Genomic DNA, 26,272 nt, shown 5'->3' with positions numbered 1-26,272 from the left:
GGGGCATCTACTTTTAGAAGGGTGCTGCAAGTGATTGTGTTGTCTTCAACACTCCTGGTGAGAATGCACTGGGACATTTTAGTTAGCAGGGGATTTTTTACTACTTGCTGTAATAAGATCTGTGGTAGATATGGTCAGCCATTTAGTGTGTGATTTTTTTTTTGTAGAGTAAGGGGCACAGGAATGAGCAGGCATTATCCAAATGGTTACAATAACCCACCATCCACTTGAAGCCAGGCCAGAAATAAAATCTACCAAATAATTTTACCAATCTTTAATGAAATATTTTTCCAGCGTTTTGGTTTTTTAGGGGTTTTTTTTTCATTTAGATATTTTTCTTGATTTTAGATCTGTTTGACACATTTGCTGATCTTCATTTTTAGATTTATTTCACATCTGGAAATTGATCTGATCTCATTTCTTATATAGATTCTTTTATAAAACCACCAATAGAGAACCCGGCGCATGAGCGATTCCGGGGCTTCAACTTTTCTCACTCAAAAGAAATGATGAAGATCTTCCACAAGAAATTTGGGTTGCACCGCTTTCGTACTAACCAGCTTGAAGCCATCAATGCCTCCTTATGTGGAGAGGATTGCTTCATTCTAATGCCAACAGGTAAAGCCTACCTTTCCTCTACTTTTTGTGGGAGCTGTCTTCATATATTTTCAGCTGGTTGTATCTACCTACTAATTGTATCCTCAAGCCTATCCTTGAGCAATTCTAGCTGTTGAATAAAAAGAAAAGCTAAGAAAGCTAAAACGAGTTACAAGACTTTTAATAGGTTCCAAAAGATAATGCCGAAATAGATGATTTAAAAAAACAGGAATTTGAAGGTGTATTTTGGAGCGTAAAATGTATTGGGCTCCAAAATACACTTGAAATACACCTGCAAACTGATTCCCATTGCTTTCAATCGGCAATACACTGTGTAGTTCATATGAGGCGTATTTCCATGTTGCTGAATTAAAAAAACGCCTCTTAAAAAGAAGTGACATGTCATTTCTTAAGATGTTTTTGTAGCGGATATTCAATGAACACTACAAAATACGCTTTGAATATCCGCTACAAAAACGCCTAGATTCAGAGGCTGTTTTCTCTTGACATCAGCCTTGTATTTTTCAATACGTGTGAACATATCCTGACATTGTAAAGCAACACTAGTTTAAAGAGGCTCTGTCACAGATTATAAGTGCCCTATCTCCTACATAATCTGATCGGCGGTGTAATGTAGAGAACAGCAGTGGTTTTTATTTTGAAAAACGATCATTTTTGAGCAAGTTATGAGCAATTTTAGATTTATGCTAATTCGTTTCTTAATAGACAACTGGGCGTGTTTTACTTTTGACCAAGTGGGTGTTGTAAAGAAGAGTGTATGACGCTGACCAATCAGTGACCAATCAGCGTCATACACTTCTCATTGTTTCAGCCCAGCTTCTTTCACTGCACAATCACACTGTAACAATGAGAAGTGTATGATGCCGATTGGTCAGCCTCATACACTTCTCTTCACAACGCCCAGTTGGTCAAAAGTAAAAACACGCCCAGTTGTCTATTAAGAAACTAATTAGCATAAATCTAAACTAGCTCATAACTTGCTCAAAAATGATAGTTTTTCAAAATAAAAACCACTGTTGTTATCTACATTGCAGCGCAGATCAGATTATGTAGGAGATAGGGCACTTATAATCTGGTGACAGAGCCTCTTTAAGCCCCAAAATAATTTGAAATGAAGTTTGTCAAGTTATTAAGCAGCATATACTGTATTTATTGCAGTTTTTCTATATTTTGTGAGATTACTCACTGGGGAGAATATCAGGTAGTTTCTATATAAATTTCCACTCCATTATCTGTTTTGTATATTGAAGCCTTCAAAAGCATCCATATACAGATCTATACCAGGCAGTCATTTGATGAGATTTCCGTTATCTGTACTGCCCACATTCCATAGATATGATTTAAGAAGACCTGTTTAAAGTGTAGACCAATTAGAAGAAGCAGCGTCTGGTATGTATAAAATTATTCCAAAATATTTTTTTCTATGCCTAGATTACTTCCAAAATAAGATGAAGGACATTTAGTTTCCTTTTATACGCTTATAACACATAGAATCTGTGCTTTTTAATCTTTTGTTAAGCATATACAAATATAGCTGAAGAACACAATAGAAAGTTATTGACAATGTTTCATGAATAATTGTTTCAAATTGATGACCTAATCTAAATAATTTTCAGGTGGTGGGAAGAGTTTGTGTTACCAGCTGCCAGGCTGCGTGTCCCCTGGTGTTACTATTGTGATCTCTCCCCTGCGTTCGTTGATAGTTGACCAGGTTCAGAAGCTTACCACTCTAGATGTAAGAATTTCGTATTTTTAGTATCATCTTTATCATTGTCTAATTAAAATATTATATGAGGCCTAATATAGTAAGGAGTTAAGTGTGATGCGTTAATACATGTATACTAGTGGGTACAATTATATTGACTAAACAGGAAGGGGTTTAAAAAAAATTGGCTATTTTCGCATTGCACTGATGTTCTAAGAAAATCTGAAAGTTTAATTGTGCAAATTCCAAGTTTGCAGATGTAAACATCTATTTTAGCCATGAGTTGCAGTATAGTGGAAGTATATGTGTCCTGGTTTTAGTGTCCTTTTTAAGGCTCAAACTCCACAACGATTTTACATACTGCAATTACCTCACTTTCTGATTACGGTGGATGACAATGAATGTTAACCTCCGGAGGTGCCTAAATACATGCCTGCACGTGTTTCATGCGCCCACGATTTCACAGTTACATATAATTCAACAATGTCACGTGCACTTTCATAGTTAATATTAAAGTAATAATTTGCAATATAGCTCTGAAATCTACCATAATTGCAAAGTATGATAATCACGCCACGTAAAATCACAGTGTGCCGAAATCATGCCCTAGGCAGCAGAATATTCTAAAGCTGGCTACAGGCATTCATATTTAAACAGAAGGATCTGCTTATGTTTGTGGGGCATGTGGACAGCCTAACATCTGGCATTGCAGGAAAGAAGTGTCTAACTTTTGGATCTGAAAACCCTTTTACACTGGCCAATTATTGGCAAATAATTGCCCTGTGTAAACTGTGCAGCGATCAGCGTTTGCTCGTTCATCTGCTGATCGAATCGTTTTAAAAGTGCAAAATATTCTCATTGTCGGCAGCACATCTCCCTGTGAAAGCAGGATACCAACGTATGGGACGAAGAATTGGAGGTAACGACCGCTTGTCCCCATACTAGATCCTTGTGAAAGGAGCAAATGAGGCCAATCAACGGTCTCGTTGATCGGCGCTCGTTGCACCGGCCAAAACGTGCCGCTGTAAAAGTACCTTTAGTCTGTCGGCTTCTTTTTCACAGATAAGTTGTGCCAAGCTGTCAGCCGCAAATCACTCTATATTGTAATCAATTACATCTCTGGTCATTTAGCCAACAGCTATCTAATGTCTATAAATTACTTTACACAGGACAATTCAACGTCTCTGGATTTGAAACTGCACAATCACAAATGCACATGACATGGATATGGTATTTATTCATGTCAAATGAACTCTTTTGTTTGTCCTATCTAGATTCCAGCCACGGATCTCACTGGAAATAAGTCAGATGCTGATGCTTCCATTATTTACTTGCAACTCTCTAAAAAAGATCCAATTATAAAGCTGCTATATGTCACTCCTGAGAAGGTAAATATGTGTCAGTAAAAGAACTGCAGATCAGTAAGTTGTTCTGAAAGGATTTTTTTTAGGATTTCTGAATGTTACAGGTAAACCGAATTATGCCCCCTTCAAATCACATTTTCTTGTGTCAGAGGTATATCGGGAAGACTTCCAACATATACCTCCAACAAAAACTGCAACGTATCCCACTGTGTAGGCATATAGTGGGATACGTCACCCGAACCCTCTTAATTACCTGATGCTCTGTGCCCAGGAAAGCTCCTGACGTCACTTTCAATATATGGATAGTGATGTCAGAAGCTTTACAATGCTGCAGTCCCATTATTTAAAGTTTAATGGTGCTCATAGAGTGTACGTTCTCATGAAGATAACCCATTTAGGGCATATGGACATCATAGAGGGAGTCCCCAGCATTAGACCCCTGTTAGAGCCAGAACGAAAAAAAACAAAGAGAAGCACTAGGTCTTGCAAACCTGGCCCATCCATGAATTAGGGGCTGTTCACACCTGTATTGAAGGCTCTGTTACGGGCCTCTGTCACAGATACACCATCAAAAAAGCCTGAATCCTGTATTATTGCTTTACACAAATCAAACCACTTTTTTTGTCTTTTTAAAAGGTCTGTGCAAGCCCCAGACTTATCACCACAATGGAAAATTTGTATGAACGTCAACTGCTGGCACGGTTTGTCATTGATGAGGCTCACTGTGTAAGCCAGGTAAGATGTCCTGCGCTTTATCATGACTAAGTCCATTCTGTTTGGAGAAAAACAAAAAGGGAGACGGCGCTCCTCTAAGGTGATAACGTATGCACTGTTGGTATTGATGTACAGAGGAGTATAGATGGACTCACCTGATTTTGTTGTGCAGGATCGTCCACACAACTTGACTTTGTTTCTCGTCAGCTGTGGTTTCTGGTACACTGTGCTAGCCTCTGGAGCAGACCCACGATAGATGGCTCCAATGCTGGAGGTTCTTCAGCGTGGTCATTCGAAATCAGGACACTGGGGAAAAAATGCTCCTGGTGTCGGGCGCTCTTGTGTAGCTGGTAGGATGGTTATGATGAACCCATCGAATCGATTTTTAAAACAATTTATTGGAGAACATAAAACAATACGTTTCGACCTCGTACTGAGGTCTTCTGACGTGTTTTGTTGCTGGATCTTGTCACTTCACTATTGATTTGGCTTGGCGTTCTGCAGCCGCCGGCCATCATTAGCACTGTGTACCATATACTACATAGGCATTGTCCTATGGTACTTCTCCTCCAGCAGCTTGCATGTTTATTTTTAAACATATATGTGGTTTCTTCTTTTTGCTCATGTAGCTTAATAAAGTTAATAATAATCATTTCGTGGTAGTTGGGAAATCGGGTTCTTTGCCGGTGGCAACTTTGTATATATGATTCTCCCCAAAGTTGGTGCCTCCCAGAGAAGAAGAGCATCTCACCACATTTGAACCTCACTCTGCTGAAATAAAAGTAAAAACTGTGTCCTGTAAGGCTATGTTCACACAGAGTTTTTTTGCGGAAACCGCGCCGCAAAACTCGTCAAAAACGGCCCTAAAATGCCTCCCATTGACTTCAATGGAAGACGGAGGCGTCTTTTTCCCGCGAGACGGAGAAAGAAGGGACATGCCCTATCTTCGGGCGTTTACGCCTCTGACCTCCCATTGACTTCAAAGGGAGGCAGAGAAAGCGTATTTCGTGGCGTTTTATGCCCATGGCACTCAATGGCCGCGGGCGGAAAACGCTGCGAAAATCGGCGTGCAGGGAGAGGAAAATCTGCCTCAAATTTCCAAACTGAATTTTGAGGCAGAAATTTCGCCTGCAAAAAAACTCTGTGTGAACAGGGCCTTATACTGAGGGAAGTCATTCAAAATAATTATTAGTTTAGTCTACTTTCATTTATTGTGTTTTTCTCAGAACCGATAGGTCCTCATAAAACTCTAAGCAAACTTGCAACTTTATCCTGGCTAAATTTAACAAAAAACTTCTGAAAATACGGAGCTGATTTCAGAGAAAACAGCCTCTGATTTTCAGGCGTTTTTGAAGCTGAAAATGAAGCTTCTTTTAATTTGGAGCTTCTTTTCAGGCGTTTTTTGAGGCATTTTTCATAGCGTTCAATGGAAAATCGGCTCCAAAAAACGCCTCAAGAAGTGACATGCTACTTCTTTTACAGAGCATCTTTTTACGCTCTGTTTTTTAAAACCGAGGCGTAAAAAGACGCACCGTATGAACTAAATGCTGTTTTTCCCATTGATTTCAATGGGCAGATGTTTGTAGGCATTCAGCTTCCGTTTTTCGAGGCGTAAACGCCCCGAAATTCGCCTGAAAACACTGCGTGTGAACATACCCTAAAGAGGATATGTCACTAGTTTATTAACCCTTTGAAGACCGAGCTCATTTTGACCTTCAGGACCAGCCCCATTTTCTCAAATCTGACATGTATCAATTTATGAGTTAATAACTCTGGAATGCTTTTGCCTATCCAAGAGATTCTGAGATTGTTTTCTCGTGACATATTGTACTTTATGTTAGTGGAAAAATTTGGTCAATAAGTTCATTGCTTATTTGTGAAAAACACCAAAATTGAGAGAAAATTTGCAAAAATTATGATTTTTCTCATTTTAAATGTATCTGCTTGTAAAACAGATAGTAATACCACACAAAATAGTTACTATTTTACATATTCCATATGTCTACTTTATATTTGCCCTGGAGTAAGCAAAACAGTGGAAACCCCCAAAACTGACCCCATTTTGAAGACTACACCCCTCAAGGAATTGTTCTAGGGGTATAGTTAGCATTTTGACCCCACAGTTTTTTTGCTGAATTTAGTGGAATTAGGCCGTGAAAATTCAAATCTAAAATGTTTAATTTTTACAATGAATAAAGTAGAAAAATCACCCCAAAATTTGTAAAGCATTTTGTCCTGATTACAGCAATACGCCATATGTGGTAATAAACTGCTGTTTGGACCCACGGCAGGACTCAGGAGGGAAGGAACAATATTTGGCTTTTGGAGCTCAAATTTAGCTGGAATGGTTTTCGGGTGTCATGTCGCATATGCAAAGCCCCTTAGGTACCAAAACAGTGGAAACCTCCCAAAAGTCCCTTTAGGGGACTGGAACGAGTGATCATTAGGTCGCTGGTACAATACACTGCAATACTAATGTATTGCAGTATAATGTCATTTTACAGGCTCCTGTAACAGCGCGATCGCTGTTCCTGTCCGTTAGTCCCGGGTGTCAGCTGTAATACACAGCGGACACCTGCAGAATATGGAGCAGGCGCAGCGCGTGAACCCGCTCCATATATAACCCCTCGCACCACGACATGCTATTAAGTCGTGGTGCGCCAAGGCGTTAATGCGCAGCGGATGGTGCAAAGTGAAAATTAAAATTTTCCACTGATATGCCATTTTAATGCACAATACGTTGTGCCCAGTTTGTGCCACTGAAGACAAATACCTCATACAATGTTGAGCGGGTTCTCCCGGATATAAAATATCATATATGTGGACGTAAGCTGGTGTTTGGGCACGCTGTGGGGCTCAGAAGGGAGGGAACGCCATTTGGCTTTTGGAGCGCAGATTTTGCTTGGTAACTGTTCTGTTTGGGGTTTTGCTGGTATTTAAGTTTATAATGTGGGGGTATGTGTAATCTGTGCGGAGTACATCAGGGCATAATAAGAGGGTATAATAATGGGGTACATAAATAATAATCCGCAGATATGTGGCCAGTGTCGCACTGATAAATGGCGCCCGATCTTATCCGCTTTTGGAACATTTTGCATCGCCATATTCTGAGAGCCAGAACTTTTTTATTTTTTCTCCAACGGAGCCGTGTGAGGGCTTATTTGTTGCGGGACAATCTGTACTTTTCATTAGTACCATTTTAGGGTACATGTGATTTTTTTTTTTTATCACTTTTTATTAGATTTTGTTGGAAGCAAAGTGACAAAGAAACATAAATTCTGACGATGTTTTTTGTATTTTTTTTTTTTTTACAGTGTTCACCGTGTGGTATAAATGACATTTTACTTTATTCTGCGGGTCGGTACGATTACGGCGATACCATATGTATATAGGTTTTTTATGTTTTGTGGCGATTGCGCAATAAAATTACTTTTCGATAAAATTATTTATTTTTTGTGTCACCATATTCTGAGAGCCATAATTTTTTTATTTTTCCGTCAAAAAAGCTGTGTAAGGGCTTGTTTTTTGCGGGACGGGTTGTAGTTTTTATTGGTACTATTTTGGGGTACATGCGACTTTTTGATCACTTTTTATTCTATATTTTGGGAGGGGTGGTGACCAAAAAAACAGATTCTGACATTATTTTTTTTGCGGTGTTCACCGTGCAGGAAAAATAATATTATCGTTTGGGTCGTTATGAACGCGGTGATACCAAATATGTGTATTTTTTTAACATTTTAATTTTTTTCCTATAATAAAATACTACTTATAGGAAAAAAAGCATTTTTTGTTTTTGTAACTTTTATAACTTGTTTTTACACTTTTATAAAACTTTTTTATTACTTTATTTTTTACTTCTTTTACTTGAACACCTGCAGCACTGATCGCTGCTATAATACATTACACTACCTAGGTAGTGTAATGTATTATAAACTGTCAGGGTATGTGCACACACACTAATTACGTCCGTAATTGACGGACGTATTTCGGCCGCAAGTCCCGGACCGAACACAGTGCAGGGAGCCGGGCTCCTAGCATCATACTTATGTACGATGCTAGAAGTCCCTGCCTCGCTGCAGGACAACTGTCCTGTACTGTAAACATGATTATACTACGGGACAGTTGTCCTGCAGCGAGGCAGGGACTTCTAGCATCGTACATAAGTATGATGCTAGGAGCCCGGCTCCCTGCACTGTGTTCGGTCCGGGACTTGCGGCCGAAATACGTCCGTCAAATACGGACGTAATTAGTGTGTGTGCACATACCCTCAGTGTGACGCTGAGTGTCACACTGACAGGAAGCTTATGAGGACCTGCCTCCGGCTGGTTCTCATAGGCTGCTGTGCATGGCAGACCCGGGGGCTGTTATATGGCCCCCGGTTCTGCCTTATAACCGACTGCAGCACCAGCAATCGGTCCCCGGGAAAGTTTGTTGTAGCAACAAACTTTCCAGTTTGTTATAGCAACAAACTTTCCAGTTCGTTGCTACAACACACTTTCCCTGCGATCATATCTCCGGGACCAGAGGCAGGTGATAACAGTGCGATCCGGGTGTCAGCGCTACTCTGAGACACCCGGATCGCGCTTTTAACACCCACCGTGAATTCACATCGGCACTGCACAGAGCCCAGCAAGTGCCGACGTGAATATACAGTGGGCGGTCGGGAAGCGGTTAATTCCATATCTCCTAACTAATCTAATAGGCGCTATGATGCTGTTAACTACAGTGTCATTTTTTGTTTTTTTATTATTTGCAAACCCATGAGCATCTTTCTATATATGCTAATTAGGCTATACTTGCCAAATGGGAGGTGACTCTTTCTTTTCACTCTAGGCGATGTAATGTTTTCTGTATGACGCTGTCCAATCAGCATACAGCTTCTCCCCTTTCCCTGCCCAGCAACACAGCCTGATCATATAGTATATAGATTGTAAGCTCTTGCGAGCAGGGTCCTCACTCCCCAGGTTTGAATTGTAAATGAACTTTGTCACTATGTAATGTCTGATATTGTTTGTTTCATGTCCCCTCTAAATTGTAAAGTGCTGCAGAATATGTTGGCGCTATATAAATAAAGATTATTATTATTATTATTATACAGCTTCCATTCCCGGCTGAGTATTCAACTGTTGATATCTCCGGTTGTTTCACAACTAGAACTGCGATCCTGGTGTCATATGAAAGATTAGAATCTCATCTTTCATATGCTGCCAGAACCACAGCCGGAGATATGGCTATTTGAAGTGATCCCCCTTCCCTCCAGCGAAGCAGCTTCATGCTGATCGGACAGCGTCAGAGGCAGTGATGTAGCTACTCCTTAGGAGAATCGCTGGTGTTACCTGCCAGTTGTCTAATAAAGGCTCATTTGCATATTTAGAAAAAAAGCTCACATATTGGGACACCATTTTCACATGCATTATCAGTGTGACTGCGCCTATAAGATACGCCATTAGTAAACTAGTGACAGAACCTCTTTAACCCCCTGTACGTGATAAGGGTTAAGCAGAAGTATGGAGCGAGTTCACGGGCTGAGCTCGCTCCATACACAGCGGGTGACACCTCACTGCCACGGGCGGAATCAAAGTTCACTTTGATTCTGCGCGTTTAACACCTTAAATGCTGCGGTCAATCACGACTGCGGCATTTAAAGTGTTCGAATCAGGGGGGCACCCCCTCAAACAAGCCATAGCGCCCTCCCACTGCACGATTGGTTGGTAACCGGTTGTTATGGCAGCTTGGGGGCCTAAAAAATTTTTTCCCAGCGTCCCAGTATAATAAATGGTGCCATGAAAAACTACAACTTGTCACGCAAAAAAACAAGCCCCATATGGCTATATAGACGGAAAAATAATACAAATTAGAGCGTTTGGAAGGTGGGGGAGGAAATAACAAAAGTGAAAATCCGAAAAATGTCTGGAGGGAAGGGCGTTAAAGGAATTTCTACCCAAACATAGTGCGCAGGACTGAACAACTCGCAAGCTGCCACAACTCTGCACCCACAGGGGAGCAGCCCAGCAGCTCCTGTGACGCCAGGTTGAGCCCACGAGCTGTTCCCCTGGCAGGCACAGCAGTAACCAAGCCCACCGGCACCCTGCATTTATTTTGAGATGTAGTAGAGACTACTGTCTATTATTATACAAAAAATATAAATGCATCTAAAATATTATACGCCAGTCAATGACCAATGATTAAATACTAGTTTTATATCCATTATATATGTATTATATATGCTAAAACAATGAAAAAAAAGGAGTAAACAGTCAGGAAAGTGAGGTCATTTATACCTTGGATTTAGTATGTTTTAATTAGTGAACATCAAGAGACGCTGATACAGAAAGGCTGAGTTCACACTGTGCATCTTTGTTGCGTTTTAGCATGCGTTTCTTTGTTTTGGTAGAGAACTCCTATGACTCTCAATTGAGCTCATCATTTAAAATAAATATAACGTATGTTAAAAATGCAACAAAAATGCACAGTGTGGACCCAGCCAAATTTAAAAACCAATTGCCAGCTGTTCATTTTCTAAAACTTCTATCGCTGCTGTTTATTCAAGTACAAGGTGTTTTGTTTTTCTTATGTATTTTTATACATGTTGCATGTTTTCGTCTTACAGTGGGGCCATGATTTCCGTCCAGACTATAAAAGGCTCAACATGCTGCGTCAAAAATTTCCTTCTGTACCAATGATGGCTCTTACAGCAACAGCAAATCCTCGGGTCCAGAAAGACATTCTCAACCAGCTTAAGATGATCAAACCTCAGATGTAAGTCTGGCATGAACAAAGAATCGGATAGTCTATGAAAAGAGAGATGTCCCAACCCCCGCCCCCTTTTTATTATTTGGAGTGCACCAGTTGATTTCAGGGTATTCTACTATTTATTGTAGTAGTATTAAGGCCCTTTTACATGGGCAAACGAGCGTTCTCAGAACATTCGTTCCCGATCATTGCCCTGTATAAACAGGGCAACGATCAGCAGATAAACAAGGAAATGCTCATTTATCGGCTGATTGTATCGTTTATGCAGCTTAAAATATTATCATTGTTGGCAGCACATCTCCCTGTGTAAACAGGGAGACGTGTTGCCGACATGATAGAAATGTATGGGGACGAGCGATCGTAGTACAGCGCGCTTGTCCCCATACACAGCTCCTTGGGAAAGAGCAAGTGAGCACCGATCAACGAGCAGTCTCGTTGATCGGTGCTTGTTTACACGGCCCACATCGGGCCGTGTAGGAGGACCCTTAGTTTCTGAAATTCTATACTTCCCAATTATCAGCTGACCATACACTATTAGGTAATGTTAGTCAAATCCCTTCTGGGTAATAGTGACGCTCGACAACCAGTTACTGTCTCTTGGGTAAGCTGTGGCTATGCGTACATGACTATTACATGTGTAATTTTGCCTGGGTAAGCTGTTACTATGCATATACTGTGTGATCATTACATATGTACTTGTATTGGGGTAAGCTGCTATTATACATATATGATTACTACATAATGTATCTTTGCTTGTGAAAGCTGCTACTATGCATATACGGTATAACTATTATATTAATATTCTTGCAGGATAATAGCCAGTTGATCTGACTATTTGCATTATATCAGCATTACCTTCTGTCATAATAACCTTGTTGATCTGACAGGATTATTATGTTTACCCCTTGATATATCAAGTATAGATTTTTTAATAAATCTATATTTGCTCATATTTTCCTCTGTCTATCTTCCATCTATCACACTGTGGCAATCATCTTTGATTTTAGGATGTTTTTGTAGTGTTGGTATGTTATAGACTCCATTTTTAGGGTATTATTTCACGTGTGATATCATGTAGCATTGGGCTTATATGTGCCCTCACCCCATATATGATATATGACACATGATATCTATATTAGATTATGACGAAGAGGGGGATCTTGGTTGTTCTCCATATTGGTATAGAACGTTGTGCAAAGCCAAGAAATGTCTGCGCATATTGCCATCTAAGCAGGGAATGTAGGAAAGTCTCTGCCAGGAATTCAGAACAACTAATAAGCATTCGACCATAGGCATGGAGGCTATTTCAGATTTGCAAGTAAGTTATTTTTTGTAAAATCTATTGAACCAGTAGCCGTATACATTGATGTGATATTTATTTCAGATTTTCAATGAGCTTCAACAGAGACAATCTGAAGTTTGAGGTTTTACCCAAAAAACCCAAGAAGGTGGCATTCGACTGTGTGGAGTGGATAAAGAAAAATCATCCCAGTGAGTGCCTCTAGTCTTATGCTCCTGTTTTATGTTTGTCCTTGTTATGTACGGCTGAACAGGTAAGGCTAAGTTCACATTTGCGTTGTATAATCCGTTACTCTGATCCGTTTTTAGATCAGAATAATGTATAATAACGGATCCGATAAAAATCAATGGGATTTTTAATTGCATTCGTTCGCATCCGTCCACGTCAGTTATGTTAGTCATCCGTTTTTTTGACTGAGATATAAGTGCAGATTAGGGCCGGTTCACATCAGCGTTCGCTTTCCGTTCAGGGGTTCCGTCGTCGGAGGTTCCGTTTGCATCACCATTTATATCAATGGTGACGGAAACATTGCTAATGGTTTCTGTTTGTCACCGTTCTGGCAGGTTTCCGTTTTTTCAATGGAATCCATAGCGCAGCTGACTGACGGAACCCCTGAACGGAAAGCCAACGCTGATGTGAACCGGCCCTTACAGGACTTTTACTCTGTTCAAAAAAACGGATGGGTTTTTTTTTTCATTGTTGTAAATGTAAATGTGATCCGTTTGCATCCGTTATTTTGATTTCAATGGGATTTTTAACTGATCTAAAAACGGATCAGAGTAACGGATTACACAACGCAAGTGTGAACTTAGCCTTAGGAGATGGGGAACTAATTGTAGTTAGAATTAAGCATAAGTTTCTGTGGGAAAGGAGGAGATTAAAATATTATTTTAAAGATAAAACCGTAAAATATTTATAAAAAAGCGAATGGAAAAAATATATTTAATCACCACAGCTGCAGCCAATCTGTTACTGTAATTCTGGAGATGTTTAAGGTTGCTGCAGCACCTTTACAAGCAGAAATAATGGCATTTTCATTGGAAAAGTTGCTCATGTTTTTTAGTATTCTTTAGATTTGTTTATGTTAAAATACAGTGTTTAAGGTGTTTGCGTTTTGATGCCTAATTTTATTTTCCAGATGAATCTGGGATAATTTACTGTCTGTCACGACATGAGTGTGACACTATGGCTGAAATCCTGCAAAAGGAGGGTCTGGTGGCTCTGGCCTATCATGCGGGGCTCAATGACTCTAACAGAGATTACGTACAACATAAATGGATCAATCAAGATGACTGTCAAGTAAGTGTTCTCTCCCACAGCCCTTCATGTGCCATGTAAACGAGCGCCGATCAATGAGACCGCTCATTGATCAGCACTCGATTGCTCCTTTTACAAGGAGCAATGCATGGGGGACAAGCACTCATTACTACGATTGCTCGTCCCCATACATTTCTATAATGTCGGCAGCACATCTCCCTGTTTACACAGGGAGATGTGCTGCCAACAACTATAATATTTTCAGCAGCATAAACAATATAATCAGCCGATGGACGAGCGTTTGGTTGTTCATCGGCTGTTCGTTGCCCTTTTTATTGTAGGCAATCCGATTCCTACAATACTTTTTGTTTTATCATCCTTATTTATTTGTCGCCTGGTTGCAGGTGATATGTGCTACTATAGCTTTTGGAATGGGCATTGATAAGCCAGATGTGAGATACGTTATACATGCCTCTCTGCCAAAATCTGTGGAGGGATATTACCAGGAGTCTGGAAGAGCTGGACGAGACGGAGAAATGTCTAACTGTCTGCTGTTTTATAGCTACAGTGATGTAACGAGAATCCGTCGTCTGATTCAAAGTAAGTAACTTTGTTATTGTCTAAAAATAACAATCTTTTATCTCTCTTCCCTGTTCTCGACTAGTTAGCAAGTCTTACCTTTACATAATTAAGGCAGACTTTAATCAAGACCGGATATATTTAAGTATAGGCCATGAAAATGTTTATTGCGTGCATCTAGTATTCACACCTATGTAGAATTGCCGTTGCCAGCTAGTTTTTAAGCAGGCTGGACAAGGTTACTCCAGGCTCGATAGTCTTACAAACCAAGGTTGGTCAAAGACCTAAGATTTTTTAAACTCCACTATTAATATAATTTGTATTTATATAGCACCAACATATTCCGCAGCACTTTACAATTCAGGGGGTACATTGTACAGACCATATCAGACATTATATATTGACAAAACGAATTAACAATTCAAACAAAAGGAGTGAGGACCCTGCTCGCAAGAGCTTACAGTCTATGAGGAAATAAGGGAGACACAAAATGTAAAAAGTGCTTGTTAAAGAGGCTCTGTCACCAGATGATCAAATCCCTATCTCCTATTCAATGTGATCGGCGCTGCAATGTAGATAACAGCAAAGTTTTTTTGTTTTTTTTTATACGATCTTTTTTGCCCAAGTTATGAGCAGTTTTAGATTTATGCAAATTAGCTTTTCAATAGACAACTGGGCGTGTTTTCTCGTTTTACCAACTGGCCGTGTATTGTGTTTTTACCAATTATCTAAAATTGCTCATAACTTGGGCAAAAATGATCGTTTTTAAAAAACAAACAAAAAACTTTGCTGTTATCTACATTGCAGCGGTTGGTCAGAAAGATGAGCCTGGCTGCTGCATTCAGGCTAGATTGGAGAGGGGAAGAGAGATTAGTAATAAGTTACAGTAGTTAAGACGAGAGTCAATCTGAGCGACAATGAGAGTTTTAGTTTCCACCGTAAGAAAAGGGCGGATTCTGAAGAGGTTTTTGAGTTGAAAGTGATAGGAGAGTGTAAGTGATTGAATGTGTGAAGTAAAGGAAAGATCTGAGTCAAAAATAACCCAGAGACATTGGGCGTGCTGCCTAGGAGTTATGGTAGTGCCACACACTGAGATGGAGACATCAGGCTTAGGTAGGTTAGTAGATGGTGGGAACACAAGGAGTTCAGTTTTAGAAAGTTTAGAAACATAGAGAGAGGACATGATGTTAGAGACAGCGGACAGACAATCACTATTAAAGTGTAATTCCAAGGATGTCTGAGATCTTTGCTCTGGAAAGGGGGACGCGTCAGGGATGCCCGTTATCCCCGTTGTTATTTGCTTTAGCAATTGAGCCCTTAGCGAATGTTGTGAGGCAGCATCCGGATATTGAAGGATTTCGATATGGGGACTTAGAGGAACGTATAGCCTTGTATACGGATGATGTTTTGTTGTTTTTAAGGGGACTAGATCGGTCGTTGTCGGCAGTTATGAATGTGCTGGAAAGCTTTGGTAAATTCTCGGGGTTGAGAATCAACTGGAATAAGTCAGTGCTATTGCCGCTTACCCCTCCGTGTCTGCCGGTGGTGGTGAGAGGGGTGAATATACCCTGTGTGAAGGAATTTAAGTACCTGGGGATTACAGTTTCGGCAAAGGTGCAGGACTTTGTTGCCCTAAACGTGAAACCCTTATTGGAGAAAATCCGAGATAGATCAAAAATTTGGTTGAAGTTACCGCTCTCAGCACTGGGACGGGCGAATTTAATTAAAATGATTTTAGTGCCCCAGATCCTTTATGTGGTGCATAACGCTCCAGTGTGGTTGCCTAAATATTGGTTCAGGAGGATTCATAACCTGTTCAGGGACTTGGTGTGGAAAAGGGGGATTCCTCGAATTAAAATGGAAAAATTGCAGTTACCAAAGGAGCAAGGTGGGTTGGCTATCCCAAATGCGTGGGTATATTACTTGGCGGCGCAGTTGCAGCACTTTGCAGGATGGAAAGATAGAGAGGATTGGGATTCCAGGGGGAAGCTGCTATTCTACCTGGGGCAGCACATGAGTATGCTAGAGGCCTTGGAATCCCATAAATTGAAGAGGGAGGCGAGAGGAAAACCTACCTTGTTATTGCTTCATAAGGTTTGGTGGGAATGTAAGGCCTTACTGGGAGTTACGGGGTGTTCTAATTACATGCCCATCTGGAACAATCCATACCTTTGGGAGTTTAGCACACTGGAGGGATTTCAGGAGTGGGAGCAAAATGGAGTTCGAATGGTGAGTCAGCTATATGATGAGGGAATTTTTAAACCTTTCTCACAGCTTCAGGAAGAGTTTGGCCTCCCCCATAGGTTATTTTATCAATACCTTCAACTGCGGCATGCGGCACAAGCACAGGCAAGGGTGCTGGATATGGGTTGTTCCAGTATGGGAGTGGTGGAACAGATACTGGGGGCAAGAGACACAAAAGGGCTTATATCTTTAATATATGGCACGCTGCTTCTCAAATTTCTAGGAGATCCAATGGCAGAAGTTAAAACAAAATGGGAAAGAGATGTGGGGACATTGACAGAGGACGAGTGGGGGGAAATATTAGAGTCACCGAAAGTCCTCTCCCTTAGTGTGGCGCATAGGAGGTCGCAACTTTTTCTCCTACACAGAGTATATAGAACACCTAAGGTCCTCTGGCAAATGCGGCTTAGATCTACAATGGAATGTCAAAGATGTTTATTGGATGGGGCGGATCTGAAACACATGTTCTGGAGTTGTCCAAGGTTGCACAGATACTGGGGAGAGATTAAAGAAATGGTGTCTCGGATATATGGCAGGGAATTCCCACTGGATCCTAAGATATACCTGCTGGGCTGCATGGGAGGGGTGGAAGAAGATAGGGCTGAACTGTTATCCATTAAAAAGGTACTATATCACGCAAGAAAATTGATTGCTAAATACTGGCTACAGGGGGATCCCCCGGAGGTGTCTGAATTAGTGAGTTATGTTACTTGTACGGTGGCCTTGGAGCGAAGAATATATATGAAACGTGGAGCGATTCATAAATATGATAAGCAATGGGGTAAATGGGCACAATACTATGGATTGGGAGGTCAATAAAAGTGGAGTGAGATATACCAAGGGATAGAGACATGGACGCGCAGGGGGGGAAGGGGTGTGGAAGGGAGTTAAGGTTGGGGGGTGGGGATGTTATTAAAGAACCATATGGGAAATATGTAATGTATACACAGAATTTATACGAAAAGATGATATGTGAAATGTAAATTTTATTTTGCTGCTAAATGTGGATTTATAGCAGATGACAGATGTATATTGTGTATTTTCAATAAACTGTTGTTTGATTTAAAAAAAAAGTGTAATTCCAATTCAAGTACAATAAACGTATGATAGACTGTAATTCTAGTCTATGGCTCATCTGCACCTATCCTTCATAAAGCTGGTAGAAGCTTAAAGGTTTTTTTGGGGACATTGATGTTAATGGCCTATCCTTAGGGTAGTCCATCAATATCAAATCGTGGTGGTCCGACTCCCGACACCACATTAATCCGCTGACTGTGGGGACCGCGGTGCTCTTCATATCTATTTGATGCATTCAGTCGTTTTAATAATCTCTTCATACATTGTTAATTAATATTAGTCGTTCTTCTTTTCTATCAGTGGAAAAGGACGGAAACAGTCAGACAAAACAGACACACTTTAATAACTTATACAGCATGGTGCATTACTGTGAAAATGTGCTAGAGTGCCGTCGGATGCAGCTTCTTTCTTATTTTGGCGAGAATACGTTTAACCCGAAGTTTTGTAAGGAGAACACAAGAGTTGCATGTGACAACTGTTGCAGAACAACGGTGAGAACTTCAGTTTTATTAGTTTCTGACACATGGAGAGAAATCAGCAGAGGCTGCTCTGAGATACATACCTAAGATCATGCACATAAGAATGCTGTCTTCTAATTGTTAAACTGACGGCTATATTACTTGACTCCCCAATAACAGGGCTCATTGGGAATCAACTGAGCATTAGTGGAATTATACATCTTCGTGAGGGAGGTAAAAACGTTTTTGAATCTAGTCATGTGTAACCAAGAAAACCTGACTCAAAGCTTTGTTTCTCGTCTGTTTTAGTAGAGGAGAGAGAAAACCTTGGGTATAGTTGCTGCCACTAGGGGGTGGACACTTACTGAAAAGTGTTGGCTCCTCCGACCCTCTATAGAACTCCTGCAGCCACTGAGCTCAGACAGTTTTTAACTTCGTGTCTGTAGGAAGCAGACATACTTTCTTAGTAGCTACATCTTTTATTTTTTGCTTTCCCTTTTATATAGGGTAGACTGATCTCCCTGTTACCCCACCAGAGTAGGGAGAACAGTGAGGATTTAACTCCACTGTTGTCTGCCCTACCTACATGAAGAAAAGGAAGCACAGCAGAGCGCCAACTCCACTGGGATCCGCGAACCATAGGGTCACTCATCTTCAGCTTCCTATCTCCCAGCATCTCCTCCCTTACAAATGGGACGCACGCACGGCAAAGGGGTGACACTGCTGGACTTTGAGAATATATATTTTTTACCTAGGCTCGCTAGTTCTAGGCTCCCGCTAGTTCCAGGATCTCTCCAGCTTCTTTTCCTCCTTATGGCCCCAACCTTGCTCACTACATGGGGTATCCCTTGCCTCACTGCATCCGCTCCTCCGTGTCTCCCATCGCCGTTGTGCCATTTCTCATGCCGCATTCACCATATTAGGGAAGGGTACGCTCTGAAATCTCCTCTAAAGAGGAAGACCGATCTCTGACTTGGATTCAGCAGGAGCAGTCATCTAAACTCCTCTTTAGTTGACAGCTTTATTAAGGCTGTTCGAGAGACTCTTAATGTCAAGGATCAGGAACCTGCCTCCTCCCAAGATGGGTTTTCCTTCAGGCGCCCTCTTACCGTTCGCCAATTTCCTAATGGCCACGCATTGTCGCGGGTAAAAAGGCTTTTTAACTGCAAAATCGTCACCCATTAAGGGTTTGTTTATTAATGGCCACACAATCTTTGCAGGTAACCAGCCCATTTTAACCTCCATAACATGTGGCCATTATAGATTAATTTGACAACCGCGCCAAACAGAGTGCAGTCACGGCTGTTAATGCCATTCCGTGTGCCCTTTATTGTCTGCCTCCTAGTGGCAGAAGCTATACCCAAGGTCTTCTGTGTCCCCCAATAAACGTGCTGAGAAAGGGATTACAAATTTAATATTTTATTTGTCCTAAATACAAATTTTCAGCTCTACATATGTATTACAGCTATCTAAACGCAGCTTTTATTTTCTATAAGTAACCACCCCAAAGTAAGAACTTCTGGTATCACAAAGCTGTTCCTTATTCACATGGTGCAGTTTTTTAAGGCTTTTTTATTTTTTTAAACTTCACTTAGGGTCCACTACTGGATTTGGCAAAAACAAAAGCATTTAATGCCAAACTGCAGGCTATATCAAAAGAGCTGTGGGGCAGAGCTCAGGAAGACCCAACAATCACAGGGAGGAACTCAACAAGAGTATTGTCTAGGAAATCACGAGTTCAGTTGCCAAAACAGATGATATGACAAAGGTTTAGATTGCGTTAAAGGGGTTGTCCACGAAAGGACAACTGATGACCTATCCACAAGATAGGTCATCAGTATATGATTGGTGGGAGTCAGACACCCGGACCTCGCACCGATCAGCTGCTCCGGATGTTATGAAGGGTATGCAGTATTCAGAGCCAGAAGCAGCTTACTCCGACTACCGTGCCTCAGAACTGCAACTCTGCTCTCATTCACCTGACCGGAGCCATCTGCTTCCGGCATGGACATCAGGTGCCCGGAGGCAGCCGGAGCAGCTGTTTAACTTTGCACAATATTTTGTTTGATTCTTGCATTTCAGGAATACAAATCCAGAGATGTGACAGATGAGGTGAAGAATATTGTAAGATTTGTCCAGGAGCACTGCACTTCTCAAGGAAAAGGGAAGGGTGCCAAAAATCGCTTGACTCTCAACATGATGGTGGAAATATATTTGGGTAAGTATCCAGGAGATGACCTACTGTCAGTGTTTGAAGTGGAATTTCATAGGGGGAAGGTTTCATTTCATGTATTTTTCTTCATCGTACCAGGGAGTAAATCTGCAAAGGTCCAGACAGGCATATTTGGAAAGGGAGCAGCATATTCACGCCACAATGCCGAACGATTATTCAGGAAACTAATTCTAGAAAGGATTCTGGATGAGGAACTATATATTACAATCAATGACCAGGCTGTAGCATATATTAAACTTGGAGAGCGGTCTCAGGCTGTGCTGAATGGGTTCTTAAAGGTATGTAGACACTTAAAAAGATACAAATATCACTGGACAGAGAGTTCTATCCAGCTCCTGCTTTGTGGACAAAAAATTATACAATAAAATGTAAAGATAGACTTAAAGCTTTACATTAGAGCAGCTTCTCGCATTTGGAGCCCACACAGTAGTGCAGTTTTAGATTGTGGTCAGTCTCGCCACTCTACATGGTTAATGTCCTGCAGCATCATGCTTATAATTGCCCGTTTCAGTATTCCTTCAGAACGCTTGTTTCTCTCTGCTGCTGGGTCTACGGATGCCTCTGAGGATCAAAGCCTCACAGACCAGTTTGTCCCTTTTTCCGCACAAATTATCAGCTCACTGATGGGTTTCGGCTAACAGCGGCGTTCTACAGCTTCTATGTACAGTGAATATATAGAAGCTGCAGAACAGAAACAACTATATACTTTTATTAAAAATGTGTAAGAAAAGTCAGGCACGGTAGAAAGAAGTTGGCACTACTAGTCGATTTCTAAGGCAGGGAATGGATGTGCAAGAAATTCGGAACAGGAAATCTTATAATTACTTTGGATGGTGCTCAGTAACAAAAACTAGAAGCAAAATCTTGTACAACAAGTAGTGAGGAATGTAAAAAAAACAGCACTCACCCATATAGCAATAGTTCTTTCTTTTATTGTGGCATCCCGCAAAAAATTAAGTGTTCAAGGAAGGACATAGCAGATAGCATGGCAGGCTATCTGCTATGTCCTCTTATGAACGCTTTACATTTTTCGCTGGATGCCGCAAAAAAAAAAAAAAAAAGAACTATTGCTATATGGGTGAGTGCTGTTTTTTCACATTCCTCACTACTTGTTATATAAGAAAAGTGCTTATTTTCACTAAATATAGACATTCCTTAAAAAAAATGGCTTCAAAGGTTTTCATAGCCTTTAACTTCTGTTTTACTAGAATTTGGTAATATTTATATTAAGGGAAATAATTCTCTTTTAGCCAAAAGAAAATGGGATTGAGAAATCACTTCTGAATATGAGCATTGTCAATTTAAGATCTGGTCTGTAAGGAAAACTAAGATCTGATTTTGTACCACTGATAGGTTCAGTTCCAGGACACTGAAAATGCCAGTAGCCTCCGGAAACAGAAGGCATCTGTTATGGCAACTACATCCAAGAGGGAGGAAATGGTCAAGAAATGCCAGGCTGAGGTCACTGAGCTCTGTAAACGCCTGGGAAAAATATTTGGTGTGCACTACTTCAATATCTTCAATACAGCAACCATACGTAGAATCGCAGGTATGTGTGGTATACAGCCATGATGCTCACAGGTCATTATTTAAAAAAAATGACTTACAATGTTCATGAATCACAAAGCTGATACAGAAGAAAGGTTCAGTGGCAGCAGTCAGGATTTGGCAACTTGAGTTGTTTCTTTAGAAATGCATGAACTTTCTTTCATATACCGGCCACTGATCGCTGGTATAATTACAACATGTTGTAAATCTCCCGTGGGTGATTATGAATGCTTCTGCTCATTACCAGTTCCCAGGCTTATTCTTCAGATTGGACAGCTAAAATAAGGCCATATATGGCAACTTAAACGTACATAACCTTTTTAGGTGACCTTTTCAAAATAAACTGTCAAATGTGTGTACATAACAGTATATCTGGCCATTATATATTATATCCATCATATTTTAGTAGTTTTTCCCTCGGAAGACTCTTATCACTAATTATCAGGCTCCTCCCACTAGCTCAGAAAAAAACTAACTGCTATCATGTCTTCTATACACTGCACACACAGAAAAGAGGAGAATCCTGCTCTCCTATCTCTAACACATATATTGAAGCAGCAGAATGGAGTCGATTAATCCGCAGTGTAGCTGAGAATCCAGCACTGGAGTGAGATATAACATTTACTACGAAGCTGCTGCAGCAGCATCTCTCTCTCTCTTTCTCTTTCTCTCTCCCCTCTTCATAGGCTTTTATGGGCAGCTGTAACCTATCCCTCAGTGAGCTGTCAGTCTGTCTGGTCTTGAGGAAACCGAAATAGCAGTAAATTCAGTGTATTAACACTTAGGGGTGTTCTGAAAGGAGCTTGATAAGCAGACAAAGAGGCATTTTTCTCTTAATAAGATATATTACAAAGTATCTTATATTCACTTGTACTTTTAATTTATGCAAAGTTTGTTGAAAAGTTAGTGATCATTTAAGGGCATCTTCATACCAGTAGTGTAAAGTGAACCTGTCAGGGATTGAATCATTTAATAGTCATGTATGTTATAGACATAATAGAAATGGTTGGGAGATGTAGTGTTCTTTCCAAAAGCAACATCACACCCTGAGGGTTTCTCTGTCTGATTTGTGCATTTCAGAATCCCTGTCTCCAGAACCTGATGTTTTATTACAGATTGATGGAGTCACAGAAGATAAGCTGGAGAAATATGGTGCAGAGCTTATAGATGTTCTCCAGAAATACTCTGAATGGACGCTTCCAGGTGTGGCCCTTATTCTAATGCATACATTGGGCAAATGCTTGCATTGGCATTGCATTTCCGTACTGTTTTAATATATTTGTTTTTATCTGTTTCCATGATTATAGCTGAGGAAATTTCACAAAAGTCCAGTGGGTCAACAAACCAACCTGTCAGGACTTATGACAGCGGGGAGGATGAGGAAGGTAGAAACACAACTTCCTCTTATTTTAATTCATCACGAAAAAAAGGCACAAAGAGGAAAAATACCTCGTATTTTAATAAATCCAAGAAAAGGAAGACTGGGGGAGATGGTCAGCATTACCGTTCCAAAAGGTAACGTGCACAGTGCTGTCAGAGACCCATAACTGTTATGTACAATATAAGTGAAATGTTTTCTGCTGAGGTTTATTGTTCATTATGTTTTTGTTGGTTTGTTTTTTTCAGCAATTCTTCATACAGCAGGAATAACTCTGCTTCTGCTAAAACAAGCAAGCGACAAAATGTCGATTACAGCAGTGGATCTAGACCAGGAGCGGTAAACAAACCCGGCTTCATGGCAGTTCCAATGCCCCAAAACAACCGCCGTTTCATGAAACCTTCCTACAGTTTTCTTTGATATGGACAGTATTTGTGAATAAATGTTTATTATTGTTTTTTGTAATAAAGCCTTGTAATTTTTTTTAAAATTTTTTTTTTTAAATCCAAATCTGTAATATGTTTAAACATGATAAATAATATTTTGTGTATTTTCAAAAGTACAAATATATATGTCGTTTTGTACGGAGTTGTAATAGGGTTTCCATAGAGGTTCATGAGGCCTTTAATGTACCTCCATATGCCTCCAATTTCATACAGAGGTCTATTTCTGTGGCAAGTTGCATTTGATGCCATATTTACAGAGGTAATCTCCCCTAGAAGCAATGCCTCTTGGTGAGAATATATCCGTACTTACGGCAGCCGGATGAGGCCTCCTGTACATGATAGTGTATATTACACACCGCAATACTTAAAGGCTATGTAAACCTTTTGAAATGCAATTATTTTTTTTTTTATAAAGAGGTCAGTCCGTGTGATTAGTGCAACTTTCTAAATAGTTTTTATTAAAAATAATTGTAACTTTTTTGAGATACAGCTGCTCTGTATACATAGCAGCTTTATCGTTCATTATGACCTGAATCTGTCAATCCCGCGGACCTGATGGGTTCAGTGACTGCAGGTCCTGCGTGTTTCTAACAGCCATGAGCCACCTGTAATCTATCACATCTAAGAACTTAGATGTGATGGATCACAGGTGGATCCTGCGTGTTAGACACACAGGACCCACTGTCACTGAACACGTCAGTCCCGCGGACCTGACGGGAGAAGGATTTAGCGAAAGACACAGCTGCTTTGTATAGAGAATACAGAGCAGCTCTATCTCAAAAAGTAAAAAGCATTTTTAATAAATTGATTGTCCTTTTATTAAAAAGAATAATAATTGCCTTTTCAAAGGTTTACATAGTCTTTAACTGCATTGTGCTTAATATTGTGCTATTTATGACCGTGGATAATACTTTCGATATATATGCATCAATGGAGCTTGCTGTGATATATTTCATATGAATAAAAATGAACATTGTAGACCATAGGAATGCGTTACAACCATTTTTGGGATTTGTATCACATATAAATTAATTTGCATGAGCCATATCAACGCCTATGATTGTTTAAACTGAGTATCCCTGACGTCCTCCAGTGCCAAGAAATGCACTGGAAATGCCATACCCCTTAGGCCTTATTCACACAAATGTATTTCACGTCCTTGTGCTCTCTGTTTAAATAACTGACAGCACACTTCCCAATAAAATTCAATGGGGTCATTCACACGAATCTGTGTTTTTTCCCGGATTGTGTGTCCGCTACGTGAAACTCACCGCATGTCATGTTCTTCTCCATTTTTGGAGATCAGACTCGCCCATTGAAATCTAGGGGGGGTGAGAAACACGGACAGCACATGGGCTGCGGTATTGATTCCGTCAAAAAAACAAACCTTACTGAACGGAGACAAATTGAAACCACTTGCTACGGAAACATTACCATTTAAGTCAATGGTAAGGCAAACTGAAGCTATGAATTCCGTTTTGTTTGAATTCATGGGTTCCCCTGACGGAAGCCATCAACAAAATCCCGACGCAGATGTGAACGCACCCTTACTGTATCAATAATGCAGTCAATTCAGAAGGCGAAAAACGTTGTTAGGGGTTAATGGGTGGGATATTGAGAGCACAGAATTTATTTATTTTTTCTTTAACCCCTTCACGACCACCCCACGTAGATTAACGGGTTGCAAAGCTGGTCGTTGTGCCTGCAGCCCGTTAATCCACGTGTGCTCCTAACAGAGCACACAGACGCTCCCCGCAGCCCGGCATCTCCCAGTACAGGCTGCTACTAGCAGCCTTAGTACTGGGGGAAAACATCGGGTCGGATCACAGCGGTGATCCGAACCGATTAACCCCTTAATTGCGGCAGTCAATAGTGACCGCCGCATTTAAGTTCTTATAGCAACATCGGCACCCCGCTACGCGATTGCGGGGGCCGATTGTTGCGGGGGGGGGGGGCGATTGCTATGGCAAATGGAAGCCTAACAAAGGCTTCCTATCTGCCATTACGTTTGCCGATTAGGCCCCGCCCGGAGGCGGAGCCTGATCGGCTTGCTGTCAGTGAACAACTGACAGTTCTAATACATTGCACTACATGGGTAGTACAATGTATTAGAACATCAAACAAACAGTTGGACCTTCAAGTCCCATAGTGGGACTAAAGAAAAGTGTAAAAAGAGTAAAAATAAAAGTTGTAAAAATACAATAAAAGTTTCAAAAAATAACACAAAACACAATCGCCCTTTTTCCTTTATCAAGTCATTTATTATTGAAAAAAATAATAAAGCCATACATATTTGGTATCGCTGCGACCGTAACTATAAAAATATAATGTTATTTATTCCGCACAGTGAACGCCGTAAAAAAAAAAAAAAATAAATACTGACATAATTGCTATTTTTTGGTCACTTTGTCTTGATCAAAAAGTCGCATGTACCCAAAAATGGTACCTATAAAAACTATAACTCGTCTCGCTAAAAATAAGCCCTCATACAGCTCCGTCAACGAAAAAATTAAAACCGTTATGGCTCTCACAACTTGGCGACAGAAAAAATCCATTCTCTTTACAAAGGTTATTTTATTGTGCAAAAAGTTGTAAAAC

The 26,272-nt window shown here is 40.5% G+C and overlaps 1 protein-coding gene across 2 annotated transcripts in view; it reads left to right on the top strand.

The window, feature by feature from the left end:
* Positions 1–24,659, top strand: part of BLM (BLM RecQ like helicase) — a 40,263-nt gene extending 15,604 nt beyond the window's left edge. For both annotated transcript variants that reach the window (XM_075858431.1, XM_075858432.1), the window contains exons 8-22: positions 430–618; positions 2,235–2,353; positions 3,598–3,711; positions 4,324–4,422; positions 11,012–11,160; positions 12,539–12,645; positions 13,593–13,753; positions 14,116–14,311; positions 17,912–18,102; positions 20,152–20,287; positions 20,381–20,580; positions 21,656–21,851; positions 22,931–23,053; positions 23,158–23,365; positions 23,477–24,659. In XM_075858431.1, the coding sequence (XP_075714546.1) occupies positions 430–618; positions 2,235–2,353; positions 3,598–3,711; positions 4,324–4,422; positions 11,012–11,160; positions 12,539–12,645; positions 13,593–13,753; positions 14,116–14,311; positions 17,912–18,102; positions 20,152–20,287; positions 20,381–20,580; positions 21,656–21,851; positions 22,931–23,053; positions 23,158–23,365; positions 23,477–23,648 (2,360 nt within the window). In that variant the 3' untranslated portion in view covers positions 23,649–24,659. The remainder of the gene's footprint in view (positions 1–429; positions 619–2,234; positions 2,354–3,597; positions 3,712–4,323; positions 4,423–11,011; positions 11,161–12,538; positions 12,646–13,592; positions 13,754–14,115; positions 14,312–17,911; positions 18,103–20,151; positions 20,288–20,380; positions 20,581–21,655; positions 21,852–22,930; positions 23,054–23,157; positions 23,366–23,476) is intronic.
* Positions 24,660–26,272: the final 1,613 nt, after the last annotated feature.

This window comes from Rhinoderma darwinii, chromosome 3, assembly GCF_050947455.1.
Source record: "Rhinoderma darwinii isolate aRhiDar2 chromosome 3, aRhiDar2.hap1, whole genome shotgun sequence".
Taxonomy (NCBI): domain Eukaryota; kingdom Metazoa; phylum Chordata; class Amphibia; order Anura; family Rhinodermatidae; genus Rhinoderma; species Rhinoderma darwinii.
Note: the sequence above shows the minus strand (reverse complement) of the source record. Positions and strands in the feature narration are given on the sequence as shown.